The 16,533-nt window shown below is 41.9% G+C and overlaps 1 protein-coding gene across 9 annotated transcripts in view; it reads right to left on the reverse strand.

Annotated features, from left to right (window-relative positions):
• Positions 1 to 483: 483 nt before the first annotated feature.
• The window catches only part of L3MBTL3 (L3MBTL histone methyl-lysine binding protein 3), an 88,553-nt gene continuing 72,503 nt past the window's right edge, over positions 484 to 16,533 (reverse strand). For 8 of the 9 annotated variants that reach the window (XM_033955414.1, XM_033955411.1, XM_033955412.1 and 5 more), the window contains 6 exons: positions 13,557 to 13,721; positions 11,022 to 11,156; positions 9,923 to 9,984; positions 4,546 to 4,712; positions 3,538 to 3,600; positions 484 to 2,397 (listed from right to left, as the gene is read on the reverse strand). In XM_033955414.1, coding sequence (XP_033811305.1) covers positions 2,269 to 2,397; positions 3,538 to 3,600; positions 4,546 to 4,712; positions 9,923 to 9,984; positions 11,022 to 11,156; positions 13,557 to 13,721 — 721 coding nt within the window. In that variant the 3' untranslated portion in view covers positions 484 to 2,268. Of the gene's footprint in view, positions 2,398 to 3,537; positions 3,601 to 4,545; positions 4,713 to 9,922; positions 9,985 to 10,615; positions 10,708 to 11,021; positions 11,157 to 13,556; positions 13,722 to 16,533 lie in introns of those variants that run through there. The other variant, XR_004540388.1, reaches the window with a different exon arrangement.

The raw sequence follows: 16,533 nt of genomic DNA on the forward strand, positions 1-16,533 counted from the left end.
CTAGCTGTCTCCTATTTCCCGGCCAGTGGCGCACAGGTCAGGCGTGCAGAGTTCAGGAGCAAAGCTTTCTGCGCTCCTACTTGGGCCCATGCTGCTTTCTGAATTGCTGCATCAGTTCTCGAAGGGCCAGGCGGAAGCACGGAAAGCTCGCACCTAACTTCCGCATGCCTGACCTGTGCACCGCTGGCCAGGAAATACCGTAGGAGACAGCCATCTAGGGAGGGAGGGATTCAAAAAGGTACCAGGGAGGGGAGATGATTAAAATACCAAGACAGCTGTCTAGGGAGGGAGGGGTTAAAAAAGGTACCGGGGGATGATTAAAATACCAAGATATCCATCTAGTGAGGGAGGGATTTAAAAAGGTATCGGGGGTGTAAAAAATTGTTAGTTAGCTGGGATGGATCCCTCCTACCACTAGACCACCAGAGAGGGGACAGGGCAGGGTAGTGGGACAGAGTACAGAGCCTGGCAAGGAGGGGGGGCTGGGTGCAGAACTTGGTATATTTTGTTAAATATATTAGTACACCATTTGGCTCAGAATACTTTTTTTCTTGTTTTCCTCCTCTAAATCTAGGGTGCGTCTTATGAAGCAAAAAAATACGGTAAATTTGGAGATGGTGACGAACCACTCTTAACTAGGATAAGAGGATGTGTTTCAAAGCTCAGTCACTTGACCAGCAGAAGTAAGTGTACAAAATTGACAAATATCTGATCAGTATTGAAGTTTCAGACCTTCAAAACTGGAACAAAGTAATACTTTTCCAAAAAAGTCCACAGGGGGTATTTAGTACATGCTCAGGAAATGTAGTTCTAATCTGTGATTCTGATTTCCATGTCTAAGGGATAAGCAAGAATCTCTAAAATAGGCTACAGCTGCAGTAATTTTCCCACCTCCTCCTGGATTACAAAGAGATCTGTTAGGCAATCAAGGAAAAGTTGGCCTCGATGGATCACCAGGCCTTCTTGCAACTAAACCAGCTATGTTGCTATTAATTATGAAAAAATTTCCCAGATTAAAAAAAAAAAAAAATCGGGTGTGTAGCCGAAGTCTAGACAAGTCAGTGCTTTGGTCAGAAATATCTATACAACTCTGCTTGCCTGCTAGTTAGGGTAGACAGACTGTTCGTTTTGAATTAGGGGCACTCCCCTTTCTTGCCACAAAAAAAATATATATATTTATTTATATAATAAAATTTTTTCCCCACTTTTACATTCTAAAAGTCTATCTTATCCAAGGCACTCCAAGAAGGGTTTAAAATAGATCTTGCAAATCAGCTTGGAAACGCACACATACTGTGTGCCAGTTCACACACCTGTGGAGACCCAAGATGTAGCCTTCTGTGTAGATTTTACATCAATAGCAGAAGATAGAGGACTTACCGACTTCTGTCAATAAAACGTTAACAGAGAAAACACAGAGCATCCCGAGCAATGATTTTAACCAGGTTGGCTGGAGACAAAAGGCTTTTATTGACTGTTTTATTCTGAGGAAATTCAGCTATACTTTTCAACCAAAACTGTGGGTATCAACGCTTCCAGGCATCTGTCATCCTATGTGGGCCTGCAGCTTTATCACTGCATATGTAATAGTGTCCTTGAGCCTCACGGGAGTTGTCAGAGAATCGCTGGGAGTCTGTTATGAAAGGGTCACTTGTTTCAGCCCTGCTGGAGTTTCTGCCACATGCCACTCAACACACTGGGTCATGACCGCTTTTTCTTTTTCGTCTCCATCAACTTGCAGAATGAAGAAACAAAGGTTTGTATAGACCAATCTGGAGGCAGATTGATAGGCCTTTCCAATTAATAGAATGTTCAGGGAGCTGTGTTCAAACTCCTTTTTAATGCTTCGTTCAGTTTTATACAAGCAGAGAAATACCTTGAAGAGCTGGTGGTATCAAAAAGATCAGCCCTTTATTGATGCTATTACAATGAAATCAAAGAGGTGCGTTTGGTGGTTTACTCAAGTTAATTTCAAATCTCAGTCCGACTTTCCTTAAGAATTGGAAAATCTTTAAGTCTCAAAAGAGCAAAATTTCATAAGGTAGACTGCAAATTTACCCTTTGGTCCAAGAAGTTAGATTCTCCTTTTTTAAAGCAGCGGCACGCCTGTTCTGTTTTCCACCCATCATTCATTACAGATCAACTCGAGGAACCTGCTTCCAGTGATGCACTTGTTGAATCCTCGGAATGGAAGTCTGCTCGGTTCTGGATGTTTTTATCCCTGACCCTAACCCTTCTCTGTGTTCAGCGATTCGCTCTGTTTCTCTCTCAGTCCTCTTCTGCACTTCTGAACATGAGGATAGCATTGTAAATCTTCAGTGCAGGACCCAGCTTGATACTCAGGATTTTGACAATATCTGTCTGTGTCAAAAGCAGGAAAGCTTCGCCATCAATCTGCTGTGAGGTCAAAGGAAAATTGAGGTTACAGAAAGATAACTAGCACTTGCCTTTCAGAAGAAAACACAGCCAGTGTTACTATCAAAACTGTTCAGGACTCTCTTTTGGAATGCTCTCTCTTTACCTTAAGAATGCTGAGCCCTTATGATTAACTGTTTGCTCATGATCCTGGACTGTCTTTCCTGTCTCTATTTCACCTTCCCTCCGATGTCAGAGCCGACATCAGAGGAAAGCCTTCTGGGTCAGCGAGGGATCCCAGTTAGCTCCTTCAAGGTGGGCTGTGCCTTCAGCAGCACTTGTTACAGGGACACGTCAGTGGCTCTTTCACGCTGCACACGGCTGACCCGGAACCCTCTGCGACGTCAGAGCTGATATCAGAGGGAAGGCTTGTAGGTAAGTCATGATCGGCGTGTCTATACAACAATTGCCGCAGAAGGAGCAGCCCAACTGGATGGCCCTGAAAGAAGTGTGTACGGCCCTGAAGTGAGCAAGTAAGGGAAAGAGGGGACATGATCTGGGACAAAGGGAGAAAGGAGTAGGGAGGGAAGGAGGAGGAGTGCATTGGGATATGGAAGGGGCACGATTTTGGGACAAAGGCTAGAAGGCAGGGAGGGGCACGAACTCAGGACACAGAAGGGAGGGAGGAAGAAGGCACTAACTTGGGACATAGGAGGGAGAGAATAGAAAGGGAGAATTGTTGGGCATGAGTGTGTGAGAAAGGACACCTTCCAGGGCCAGAGAGGGAGCTCTTTGGCGTGAATTCATCGGTAGAACAGGTAGGAGGAATTCCACTTGCCATGCAAATCCGGAGCTGACCAGAGATGGCACTGTGCTGACAGGCAGAAAGCATCCAGCTCCACCAAAATGGAGGCGAGCCATAGGAGTGCAGATGGCTGGTCTGTAGATGCTGCTCAGCTAACCAGGGAAAAGGTGCTACATGTCATAACAGGCAGGAGGCACCCTGAACAGACTCATGTCCCAGGGGAGTAGCTGTGCTGATAAGGAAATAATGTTTTGTACATGATAACTGCATCAACTTACGCATGCCATCCATAATGACTGTTATTGAAATTACAGGACTTTTTAGCTGGCTCACACAGGTCCTTACCTTCTGATACTATGTCAAATAATGTCACTTACCTCGTCTTTGAAGATGGCCGCTTGTTCTTTGCAGCCAGGTAAACGCTGAACAAAATTAGCCACCTATATGTGCAATAAGAAAATTGAACCAAAGTGAATTCAGAGCAACAATAAGAAATTTTGGAGTGTGGTTTTGCTGTCACTAGCAATAACAACACAGCACAACACTTATACAGCAGTTAGGTCACATATACTATGTATATAGCTACTGTGCTATATACATAGTCACATGAGTCAGAAAGTCAATACAACTTGCTCATAAACTGAATATGGCTAGGGGAAATGGTGATAAAAAAAAACAAGGAAATAAATCCCATAGGAAGACAAGTAGGGATGGAACTGTACACTTTAATCAGGGATAGATTAAATGAATAAATATTTATTGAAATATTAATATAACAGTCTCTATCATATATTCACTGTATGTCATGGACCCGATACGATCTGTGTTTTGGCGTTTGAGCCTGTATCAGGGGTGTAATCGCCATCTAAAGGATGAAATTTTAAAAATATATATTTTTATTGTTCTCTTTATTTATTACAGTTTTGGTTCATTGTTATATTCTCTTAGAGTATAACAATGAACCAAAACTGTAACGCCGAAACACAGACTGTGTCGGGTCCATGACATGGTGTGATATAAGACAATTCACTATTATATTAATATTTCAATAAATATTTACTCGTTTAATCTATCCCTGGTTGATGTGTACAGTTCCATCCCCACTTGTACAATTTCCAGGGGAAATAATGATCACTGTTTAGATATGAACCTTTTATTACTGCCTAGAGATCAAGTGACCATTTTTCCTTACCAGTAATTAACGCTTCAGAACTGCAAAAAAATTTTAAAGTAGGGTTCAAATCTGGGTCTCATGGCTCTATTAACAGGCTGAATTTTGGAGTCTTATTGGTGTTAGCTTAAGCTTAAAAAAAAAAAAAAATCCCACCCAAACCCAAACAATTCTTATTTAACCAAACTGAAACAGACAGAGCAGAAGACCCCACCTCTTCCACTGTCCACTTTGACACATTCCTGGCAGTGAAGCCGGAGACTTCAGGTAGCAGTCTGCAGTGCTGCTCCCAGCAGAGGTGCACCCTATGGGTTGGATTTGGGGAGAGTGAAGACATAAAAACAGACTGATGGAGGGCCTGCTGCAAACTGAAATCTGAATCTGGAAGGTGAAAGAGAAAGGGATCATTAACCTCCAGTCACTAAAAAAAGAAAAAGTAATACAAAGCCAGAAAAGAAAGCGTCATCACTTCACAACCTTTAAATTCCACAACCAGTGTGAATGGCAATTATAATCTTGAAGAAGAAAAACCCAGGATTGGAGGTTTTAATCAACAAGCTGCCTTGTGCTGCTTTGCTGTTAGCAATACTGTTTGTAACTATATATCCATAAGGCAGAGTTCTGGCAATATTCCATGACACAGTTGTCTACCCATCTGCTAATGGTACTCTTGCAAGCTTGGACCCCGCTGGCAGCAGCCGTAACAGCTGGGGAAGCCCCAGAGCTGAGGGCAATTGGGGAATCCCAGGCGTTCCCAGTGCCGGCGGCCAACTTTCCCATTGTAGCCACTGGGGAATCCCTTTTGCCAATCCTGACTAGGCTGTGAACAAAAAGAACACACGCTGGCCGCATTGAGATTCAGCGGGAGACACTGAGCACTTCTTCAGCCAAGAAGTGCTCATTGTGAACCGTGAGACAGGCTCAATACAACTTCCAGTTAGCTAGAAGAGAGAAAAATGAATTAATGACACCTTCCCTTCAAAACGGCACAAGTAAAAACTGAATGGCTCTGCCTTATGCGCCGGGGGAGGGGGGGGGAAAGGTTTCAATGAAACATACAGCTGGCAAAACATACAGCTGAGGCACATCTAAATAAAAATAGGGGAGGTGAGGGAATGGAGGAAGGGACTCAGTTGCCTTACTATGCAACATCCCTGTAGTTGAATGGGACCCCTGCGGGCCCCCAAGCTCGGTCCAGCAATCAAAAGTCCTGAAAAAGCCCCTGCCTATCCTCTCCAAAAGTTCCTAAGGAAAGGCCTAGAAAAATAGAACAGGACTGCATAGGCTTACCACACCACCTGCTGGAGACTGAGATCAAACTGATTGTAGGAGAGACTGCATAGCCCAGCATCACGCAAGCCACTTGTTGGGGGTATGCGGTACTGGTGCCGCCGAGGATATTGCATGGCAGCTCGAAGCTGCCGGCGGGGATCCCTCCTTCCTGCACTCCACCCTCTGTCGAAGCTGCCAACAGGGATCTCTCCTTCCTGCCCTCCTTTGAAGCTGCTGCTGCTGGGGATCCCCCCCCCCCAGTAGGAAAAAAAAAAAACCTCACAAGATTGCCTGCCACAGTCACCAGACCAATGTGGCTTGAGAGCTTGTCACCTCTGTTCTAACCACCAAAATGTGTTGCAGTTATACTGTGGTTCAAATTTTGTGATACAGGCTGGTCCAAATGGAGTCTAGTGCAGCTTCCAAAAACATAATCAGCAAATACTTCCATATGGAGGCCTTAGGAACCAGGGATGAGGATGTCCTGAAGGTAGGACTCAAGAGTCCCTGGGTGAAGACACCTAGGTCAGACTTAGCTTCATATTAGCTGGGTTTCAAAGGGAGACATAGGCTGAGGATCAGAGTCAATAAGGATTACCACTGAAAGTTGGGAACAAGCATATAAGATGATAGGGAACCATAAGTAGCTGCATATCAAAGCTCTTGGCACCCTAGCCCAATAAAGCTTGGTTCCAATTGTGGAGTAAGAGGAGAAAATTAAAAAATTAAAGTTTTAAATGATGTAATATTGTGTACTTGTTGTAAGATGAAAAAATGAATAAAGAATTTAGAAAAAAAAAATAAAATTAAAGTGTTTAAGTAACTAGCTATATATCGGTGCATCAGGGACCACCTGGTTGTACCAACAAGTTATTGTACTATACTGCCTGAAAACACACAGCAAAGGAGTTAGATTAGATTGTGAGTTGGAAGAACAGTATCTCATCCCATGGTGTCTTCAGTTGGATTGCAAGCTTACATCTCCCTATAACATACTGCGATTTACAAATATTTTTAAAAGAAAAAAGAAGTGGGAATGTGACAGACTGTAAAATCCAGCTTAGCAAGTCCAAATCTATTTATTTAGTTCATGGGTATATGAATCTCTAGAGCTACTTGTAAAGCTCATTGCAGATATAGGCATGGAGGACTCTTTGGTTCTTCTCTCCCTTTGCCATTTCTTCAAACCACTACCATGGGCCTTTCTCCCACAGAAGCTGGGCCTAGCAGCACCAACTGAAAGTCACTAGTGTTCCACATCCTAGATAATCTTCTCTCAGTGCAAGATGTGGCTCACAGTGTGTGCTACAGAGAAGCTGAGAACAGAGTGCACTCACTGCTCCTCTAGCAATCCTTCCACCACCTCAATTCACAGCACCAGCTTCTAAAAGCTACACACACATTGCAAAGAAAAGAGGTGCACATTCTTCAGCATTCCTAGGGAGCGGGTCATACTGCGACCGGTTCCCTTCTTTCTTCCGAAGGTGGTCTAGCCGTTTCATGTCATTCAGTCCGTGGTCCTCCTGGTCTTGGTTAGTTGGGATGGGTCATTGGAGCAGAGGCAGCTGCGCAAGTTGGATGTCCATAGGGTCCTACGCTCTATGTTCAGCGGACCCAGGAGTTCTGTAAATTGGATCGTCCTTTTCGATACAATTATACATGAAATGGCGGGATCTAACAGGGGTGTAAAGCATGTAAGTTAGATTTCCGCCATGTTACAACATTCCACTGTTTTATCCATCTTACGGTTCCGAGGATCTCTCAGGGCCGAGCTGCCTTTCACTGGCACGGTATGTCTGAACGCAATAGCCGAGACACCACAGAAAAAACTTAAAGGTATCTCTACCCCCATCTAGAATGCGGTAGTCTGGCCATGGACCAAGTCAAATGAAACAAGCAAGCATGTCCGGAATGTTCCACGGAGCATGCATTACCAACCCGAATATCCTGAAGCATAGGGAAAGAGTGGAATGCTGACTGGATCTATCCAAGAAAAGGGTCCACTACACGAGGGGGTCCTTAGCTGCCTCTTCAAAGTGTAAAACTGAAGACACCTGAAGAATGAGCTCCTACAACTCTTATAGAGGAAAAATGCACACATTTGTGTCCTCGCCAACCTGCGCCTTAGAAAAAAATCTCTCTCCAAAACATGAGACCCCCCCTAACGGATCTGGAAAATCCTCCCCAAGATCTAAGTCCCTTCCCCACCGGAGGAAATAGATTAGCCAGAAAAGAAACCTCGTCCCAAGACACCTGCGGCTGCTTGGATGATGGCTGAGAGGTCGGATAGAAGTAACCTTAGCAGGAGAATGAACGGGGTGGCTGTGGAAGGGAAAGACCCCCCAGATGACTCCCGAAACCAAAGCAGAACCCTCAGCTGCCTGTAAATAAGCCTTGTACATGGCTAACAAAATCAGGGCTCAGCAACCCCGGCAGTAAACTAGAAATCATAGCATGAGCAGAAGACCCATTTAAGACCTGTTCTCTTAAGTCAGGAGGAAGGTCACCTGAGGCAGTGGGCAAAATGGACATGTTTCCAGCCAAAACTGAGGGAAGCACCGTCACTAAACTGCCACCTGAAATCAAATGTGGCACCAAAGCCAAACTCGACCCCGTCGCTAAAACACCATTAGAATACCCAGCCTCCTCAGTGGTCCGCAACCCCGAATCTGCCAGACCGCCGGTAGCTGAGGAAACTCTGCTGTGGGCAGCAGGTGAGGCCCAGGTGTCACCAGCGCCTCCAGCCGATGAGCGGTACGTACACGAAGGGGAGACGTACATGCCAACACGCGAAGCTGGGACCTCCTCGAGGCGGCTGGAACATTTTGTGCACCCGCCAGCCACCACTGCTTGGTGCCCACACAAAACACACTTGTGCTTCCTCTCAAAGCACTCATACTGAATGCACCAAAAACCCACATACAATGCCATACAAAAAACGGCGGCTTCAGAACCACTTTATGCTCAATTTATTTCTTGTGGTTTATTTTTTTTTAAACTTCTCACAGCTTACCAACTGTCTCAAGTTAAAGCAGACCCCACATGGCACTCTAAACTGTAGTTAGTGCCGGTATAGGTGGCAAGACTCCTCTAAATACAGAAAACCTGTGGAGGTGGGGGAAATGGGAGAAGGGACTCAACCCTTTCAAGTGTGGCACCCCCGAGGTCAGTAGGACCCCCAAGAGGGTTCCCCAAGCTCTATCCAAACAACAAAAGGGACCAGAAAAATTCCCTAACCAGATCCAACAGGCCCAAAACAAACCTCAGCAGAGTCTGCAAAATCTTACCACTCCACCTGCTGGAGACTGAGAAAAGGCTGATTGTAATAGGGACTGCACAGTCCACTTGTACTATAGCCAAATATTAGTGTTCTCAGTCTCCACCTGCAGGCAGAGAAGTGTAAACCCAACCGTTTCTGTGCCGGTCTGGATGGACGCTAAAGAACATCTACTGATCCTAGTACACTCTTCTGCTAGCTACCATGCTCCAAACTGTGGTCCCAGATTCCTGACCTCTGTTGGGGAAACAAATCTCCAGCCAAATCATCATTGTAGTTGTCCTAAAGTCTCTGCCAGCAAAGATTGGAAAGCCATGACAACATATTGCTAACTCATATATTACACCTGCCTGTTCTGCTTCATAACTATACTTAGGAGGAAGGATTTTTTGTCTCCAAGCAACTTCTATGCTGCTTAATCACGCAAGTGTGTTGTTTTTTGGTTTTGTTTCTTTTTGGGGTTTTTTAATTCAGTTACGGCTGTGGGCAAGCCCTTGTCATTACAGAGAACCTTCAAGCATCCTGACTATACTTAGGAGGAAGGATTTCTTGCTTCTGAGCAACCCTGTGCCGCTTAATCACGCAAGTGTGTTATTTTTTGGTTTTGAGCTTTCACTACTAATTGTAAAACCTCAGATTCTAAGGAGTCAGTTCAGATGAAAGGGAGGGAGTGAAAAAAAAAAATCTGCTAAACTGACTGTTGCATCAGAAAAGGAAACCACCCAAAACTGTCCTAGTTCTACTGAAGGAGAACAGACTCAAGGTTTTGCTTTCAAAGTTGTCGTACCAGTCTACATATCTTTATCATCTGCTGGAGACAGGGAAATACTGAAAAGCTGAAGACTATAAGGGGAATGAAGTCAGTTCTGAGCATTTTTCTCAGTCTCTATCTGCTGGCAGGATGGCCTTAATCCACTTCTGGCATATATGAAAAAGGAAAGGAATATTCTCCTTCAAGACCTTAACAGGTTTACTTCTTGTTCCAAATGAGGAGAATAGATTTTCACAAATGAAACCAATATCCCTTTTTCTAACAACCAACCTTTCCCATCATCTTCCTGCTTTACAAGTTGGAGCCGTATGTAGGTATGCGAGTGACCAAGCCTGCAAACATAAATTCACAGTGAATATATTGTAACACACAGTGAACCACTGGGTATGCACAAAGGAGCAGCCAATTTATGATTTGAAATCCATGAGGAAATAGTGATACACTGAACTATTCTGTGCATAGGCATGCCCTGTGAATAAATTACAAGACATGCAGCTGAACCATTCTGTGTGTACATATGCAAGTATTTGTCCCTTAACTTTAAGAAATACTAAACTGTAAATAAAATTTCTCTCATATGCTGATTAGCAGGGATGCATGCATTTTTTAAACTTTGTTTATTGCACAGACTGAGAGATTCTCTCTCCGCCGCAGATAATTTCAGGACGATAATTAGCGCAGTGTTCGATTACTGTAATGCTTTGTATCTCGACTTGCCTAAATGTTCAGGTTCTGCAAGTTGCTCAAAATGCCTCTGCATGAATTATTGTGCGGGCTTCAAAATTTAATCATATCACCTCAATCTTACAGAATTTGCATTGGCTGCCAATTGGTGCACGTGTGGAATTTAAGGTTCTGTGCCTGATTTTCAAGCTTTTAAATGACAATTGTCCAATGGTACAGCGTTCTTTGTTGCATTCCTATCAACCAACACGGATGCTACGGTCTGTGGATAAGATGTACCTGGAAGTGCCATCCATGAATATAGTCAGACTCTCAGGTTTTGTAAAACCATGTTGACCGTACAAGGCCCATATGTTGGAATGCATTGCCCCCTGAGATAAAAAAAAGCATTGCATGTTTTGCAGTTTAGGAAAATAGTGAAAACCATGCTATTCGACTGAGTGTTTGATTAATAGCACATGTTATTTGGTTTAGTTTTTTTTTTTCATTGTTATGACTTATATTGAATTGTGTTATAATGAAATAGTACTAGTGATTTTATGTTGTTTGTTATTTTATTATGTATGTATTGCTGTTACCCACGCAGAATTGTTGTGTGTGTTGCAGGATACAAATTTTTAAATTAAATTAATGCTGCCCGACAGATGGGAAGCCAAGTTTCCCTGTGAAAGAAGATTACACTTACTTTCTAGGCTTCAGTTTGCTGTCCACCAATGGTTCCTCATCAGGCCAGTCCTTGTCTTGACTGTTTTCAGACTGCTCCGAAAGGCTGTGGATGCTACTACCAACTGACCCCTCACCGTCTGCTATGGTTGATTTTCTAACCAAATCAAAACAAAAAAATGTGCCTCAATCGGTGCATAGGACCCACTGATGGGTCCTCTCCAGAGGAAGATTATGAAAGCAGCATATGGAAAGGAAGCAACTATAATGGTACTAGGAGGGCCAGCTTGGTCAGGGGGGGTCTTTAAAATGCTAGGGAAATAATCAGAGCTCAATATTAAAAAAACACCTTATACAGTATGTTCAGCATCATGCCAAACTAATACTTTTTTTAATTGATCAGTATTATACATATAAAGCTGGATGTAAAGCCATTTTCACTATAGACACTAATGGGCAGAAGCGAGTTATTGATCCTACCCCAACTCACCACTATACCATCAGGATGGTACAGTAAGGCCTTGGAGTAGGGGGGGAGATAGTGGCAGAGAGACACACCACAGGGAAAGAAGGCAAAGGGAGGCATGACTGACACCACAGAGGAGGGAAAGAATACTGGACACAACAGGGGAGGAAGGGAAGAGGAGGAATACTGGAATATAAACCTTTACTTTATACACAAGTTAATATTCACCTCCCCCCCTCCTTTTTTTTTTTTTTTTTAAGGAAAAATGTTCTCGGTTAATATTCAGATGGGTTTATATTTGAGTATATGTGGTATATATTTATAAAATAAGTTAAAAATGAGTCGCCATACAACAAATCACATTTAATTGGAAAAATTGGAGTAGACTTAATTATTGCTTCTGGTGGAATTCATTATGTCACATTTATAAAATGGAAAGAGTAATTGCTATACAAAGAGGGAACTATAATAAATTTAATGAAATCTGGGGGCCATTGACAAGATATTGTAATGAATAGATACCATTTTTCCATTATAAATACAATAAAAAGGAAGGGATGGAGGGAGATTTTATAATTTTATTAATATTTATACAAATAATAAAGAATATTATATAGGAGTTTTGTGAATGCATAGATTATGGTTGGGTTGGGAGGGATTGGGTTAAAATTATAATGTTTTAATGCTGAATATGATAAAGTTACAAGTGTTGTATTCAATTTTAACTGTTATTTATTGTTACACTTGTTATATGATGCAAAATGAATAAAGATCTGTAAAAAAAAGAAGTACTTATGTAGACTTCACATAGGAGGTACCCTTAGGGTTGTCCAGAAACTCCTAAAAATGGAAAAACAGTGCAAATTGAAGTTTTTCCCATGAATTTAATTGTGCTTGATCAGAAAATAATTTTTAAAAAAATTTTAAAGCCCATCCTGGGGTCCCTCAAAGCCACTGATTACATAAGGCTCCATTTTTCTTAAAATATGCTATTATTTTTGCTTAATGGAGCAAATTTCTTGGTATTATAGCTATAACGTTATGTTTTCACATTCAACGATGATAAAAAGACATTTTATGCCAAGTCTTTTTTTATTAAAAAAAAGAACAATAAATCAGTATAGAAATGACACCAACGTCTCCAATATGCTTATTATAACAAGTGGGATCGGATTCCTTAGAAGTGTTACAACCAGAAAAGAATAGGAAAACCACCTACTGTCATCAAATAAATGACATTTTAAGCAAAAATTCTAGCAGTATTTTATTAAATGAACCATCAACATCTGCACTTTTTTATGGAAAATAACAGAAATTTAACATACTTTACTAATAGCTAAACTCGTACTCTTTAGTGTAGTCATCTAAATGCACTGAGTGCAGTGTGAGAGCTTGTTGCAAGGAGTTGAACATAAGAGAATGACATGGAGACAAATTTGTTCCCATCCCCATCCCCATGGGATCTCAATATCCCTGTCCGGTTCCCGCAGATTCTGTCCCTCTGCCTTAACCACACAAGCCTCGAACACTTATGACTTTAAAAGCGTTCAAGGCTTGTGCAGATGAGGACAGAGCTTGCAGGAATGGGGCAGGGGCAGAGCTCATGGAGATGGGATGGGGATAGAGATATCCCATGGGGATGGGGAAAATTTGTCCCCGTGTCACCCTCTAGACAGCATTGCAGGCTTTATCCTGACTATGTCAAGAATACATTGTATGCTTGAGTGTTTGGAACGCCATTGGTAGATTACTACACCAAAGTGTACGTGGGGAAAAAAACTTCAATTCACACAGTTTTTCAAACTTTAGGTTTTTCTTGACAACTCTTAAGGTACCCCGTTATAAAATTACCCTCCACAAGTGGTATTAATTCAACCAACGAGAGTGTTTCTCTTTGTTATGGACCAATAAACGCAGTTTCATTCGTTGGATTTAGACATCTCACTTGCCTCTTTTGTGTAAGTGTTGCCATTTTTTCTCGAGTCAAGGTCTGTGCTTTTCTCGTTTAGCAAAAAAAGATTTTCAGTGTTGACACAATTAAGGTAAGAGCCTGGATTTGCACCCAGGAGCAGAGACAAGATGTGGGCTTACTTAGACTGTGGAGAGTCTGGCTGTGGGTCTATGGGAGGTGTTGGCATCTCTGGTCTTTTGGGCTTCTGCATGTTACTGCTGGATAATGGTTTCTCCCCACTGAGCCGGTCAGGTAAGGAGCTTTCTCTGCTGAGATTAATGTCGGAGTACGGGCAGCCCATCGATCTACAGCAACAAATGAAAAGGATACTTTCACAACAAATTACAAGAACTTATGTACAGTATGTTTAACTGCAGAAAACTCTGTAACTAAACAATACGTAGGCCTTGCTACAGGGTTTCAGCTTAACAACCGAGCCTGTCTAATTAGGACATTTACGAGAATTCTACAACACTGTGCCTTCTTTCCCTCACGCAATACTAATGTTAGTGGTGAAATATATCAACAAGAAAGAAAACAAGGGTAATACTTTATCACTTCGCTTCTTCAAAACGGGTGAGATCACTCTACACCAGTGGTCTCAAACACGCAGCCCGCCAGGTACTATTTTGAGGCCCTCGGTATGTTTATCATAATCACAAAAGTAAAATAAAGCAGGTTCTTGATCATATGTCAAAAGCAAAGATTTATAAATTATAAAGAGTTTTATGTCATGCAAAATTGTCATTTCTTTAATAAGACATTAACTATTTTTTCTGAGGCCCTCCAAGTACCTAGAAACCCAAAATGTGGCCCTGCAAAGGGTTTGAGTTTGAGACCACTGCTCTACACTGATATACAAAAACCACTTCCTCTTCACACCAAAACAATTTAATTGTCAAAGACCTTCTTTTCAATATCCCATGTGCCAGGGAGTTTTCTTGAACTTCAAAAACTAACACTAACCAGAAGAGGAACATCAGAGGTCTAATTTAGGGAAAGGGATCATGGGGTCTCCTATAGCGCAAAGCTATTTCAGAACCCGCTTCACCAATCCCTATCTTTTTAATCATTTGTCCCTCCCTTCCACCTCCCTATCTGAATTTTATTATATTTTATGATCCTTGCTTTTAAATTAAGCAATTGTAAAATATTCTGTGAAAAGATCACAACAGAATCTACTAGCTCCAACAGCTTTTATCAATTGCAAAGTGTTGAGACTGGACTTATCTCTCCACAAAGAACTCCAGCTATGTCAAAAAATTTTTCTATGATAATGAAAGGCTTCTCTCTATTCCTTTTTGGAAATGGTGCGTTACAAGTCAGTACTATGTCTATAAGGCTAAAAGCCACATTTAAGACTTGTTTTAAAGAAATTGTAAAAAAAAAAAAAAAAATTGTGTGTGATGTAATCTCCGTGCAAAGGTAAAAGCTATCAGTCTCGGAAACCCGAGTTCCTGGCTTACACAATGTGGAAAAGGGGTCATTTCTCAAGCCACTAACAGCACCATCATAGGCATACATCGGTGCTTTAAATAATGTTAAACCCACTCAAAAGGTGTTTCTGTGATAATTTAAACTATTAATACAAAATTGTAATCCACCAAACCAAAAAGGTGCTCAAACTAGCGATTTCATAGAACTTATCTCGGGTACTCCTCAGTTGCTCAACGGTTCTCCTTGTAATTGTTCCTGGTGCAAATTTCACCGCAGGCAAATGTGGCTCAACTGTGCCCAGTTTCAGGTATATTCCCTTCTTCAGGAGACAATTTTAAGGGACTTAAAAAGCAATATCCGAACACGGCAGGAGAGGAGAGAAGGCCCAAGAGAAATTTGTGGCATTACAATTTTGTATTAATAGTTTAAATTATCACAGAAACACCTTTTGAGTGGGTTTAACATTATTTAAAGCACCAATGTATGCCTATGATGGTGCTGTTAGTGGCTTGAGAAATGGCCCCTTTTCCACATTGTATAATCTAATCTAATCTAATCTAAACCTTAAGTTTATATACCGCATCATCTCCATGAGAATGGAGCTCGACACGGTTTACAAGAACTTAAAATAGTGGGTAGAGAAGAAGGAAAAGGATGACATGAATAAGCCAGGAACTCGGGCTTCCGAGACTGATAGCACTGAGGTTACATCACACTAAATTTTTTTTAGAATTTCTTAAAAACAAGTCTTAAATGTGGCTTTTAGACTTATAGACATAGTACTGACTTGTAACCCAACATTTCCAAAAAGGAATAGAGGGAAGCCTTTCATTGTCATAGTTATTTACCCTCTCAGACAATTGTTATTAGTGTAAAAAAGTTTTCTATGGCATATACAGTTGGAGAGCATTCTCACACAGAGCTTCATTGGAAGACAACATTCATGTGTAAGGCTGATGTATTGCTGATTGATCTCAGAGGACCGCACATAAGTGCATATTTTAGATACACAAAAGTGCCTGTCCCACTTACAGGTATATTGCTTAAAGATAGGCCCTCCATGCTCTCAAGGCCTGCTTTTATATGTATACATCTCCAGCTCAATTTTATAAGTGCCTATTTGAACACATAAAACACTATTTTACATGCTCCAAAAGTGTAATTTTAGAAGTTTCTTACATGTGTAAACAATGTTAAACATTCTTTTTGGATCTGTAGTCAAGTCACTCAAATGCTCCAACCATTATTTTATATTTAAATGATTTTTATTATTCCAGCAGTAAGAAGCAAATACAAACCGTAGTACCATTCAGGAAATAACATTTTCAACAATATAATCAGTTCTCCTCCCATCCCCCCCTCCCCAAGAATCCATGGCCAGTCCAACAGCTGAGAGTGGGAATAAAATCTTAAAGATTCAAAAGTCTACTGCGAGCACGCGGTGTGAGGTCCTGCCAGAAGTGCTCCCACACCTGGCAAAATTTGCGACCCAGGCCAAGAGTCAAGTCTCCCACCATGCGTCTCTCCAGTGTTGCGTGCACTATCATTAGGGATCTCCATTGTGCATATGATCCCGGGGGAGCCAGTTGGTGAGGATGGCTTTTTTTCCCATCAAAAGGGCTCTGGAGATAAATGCTGACATTCCCCTGGGTTTGGGCGAGGCTATATTATAAAATCCAA

This window comes from Geotrypetes seraphini, chromosome 8 (assembly GCF_902459505.1).
Source record: "Geotrypetes seraphini chromosome 8, aGeoSer1.1, whole genome shotgun sequence".
Taxonomy (NCBI): domain Eukaryota; kingdom Metazoa; phylum Chordata; class Amphibia; order Gymnophiona; family Dermophiidae; genus Geotrypetes; species Geotrypetes seraphini.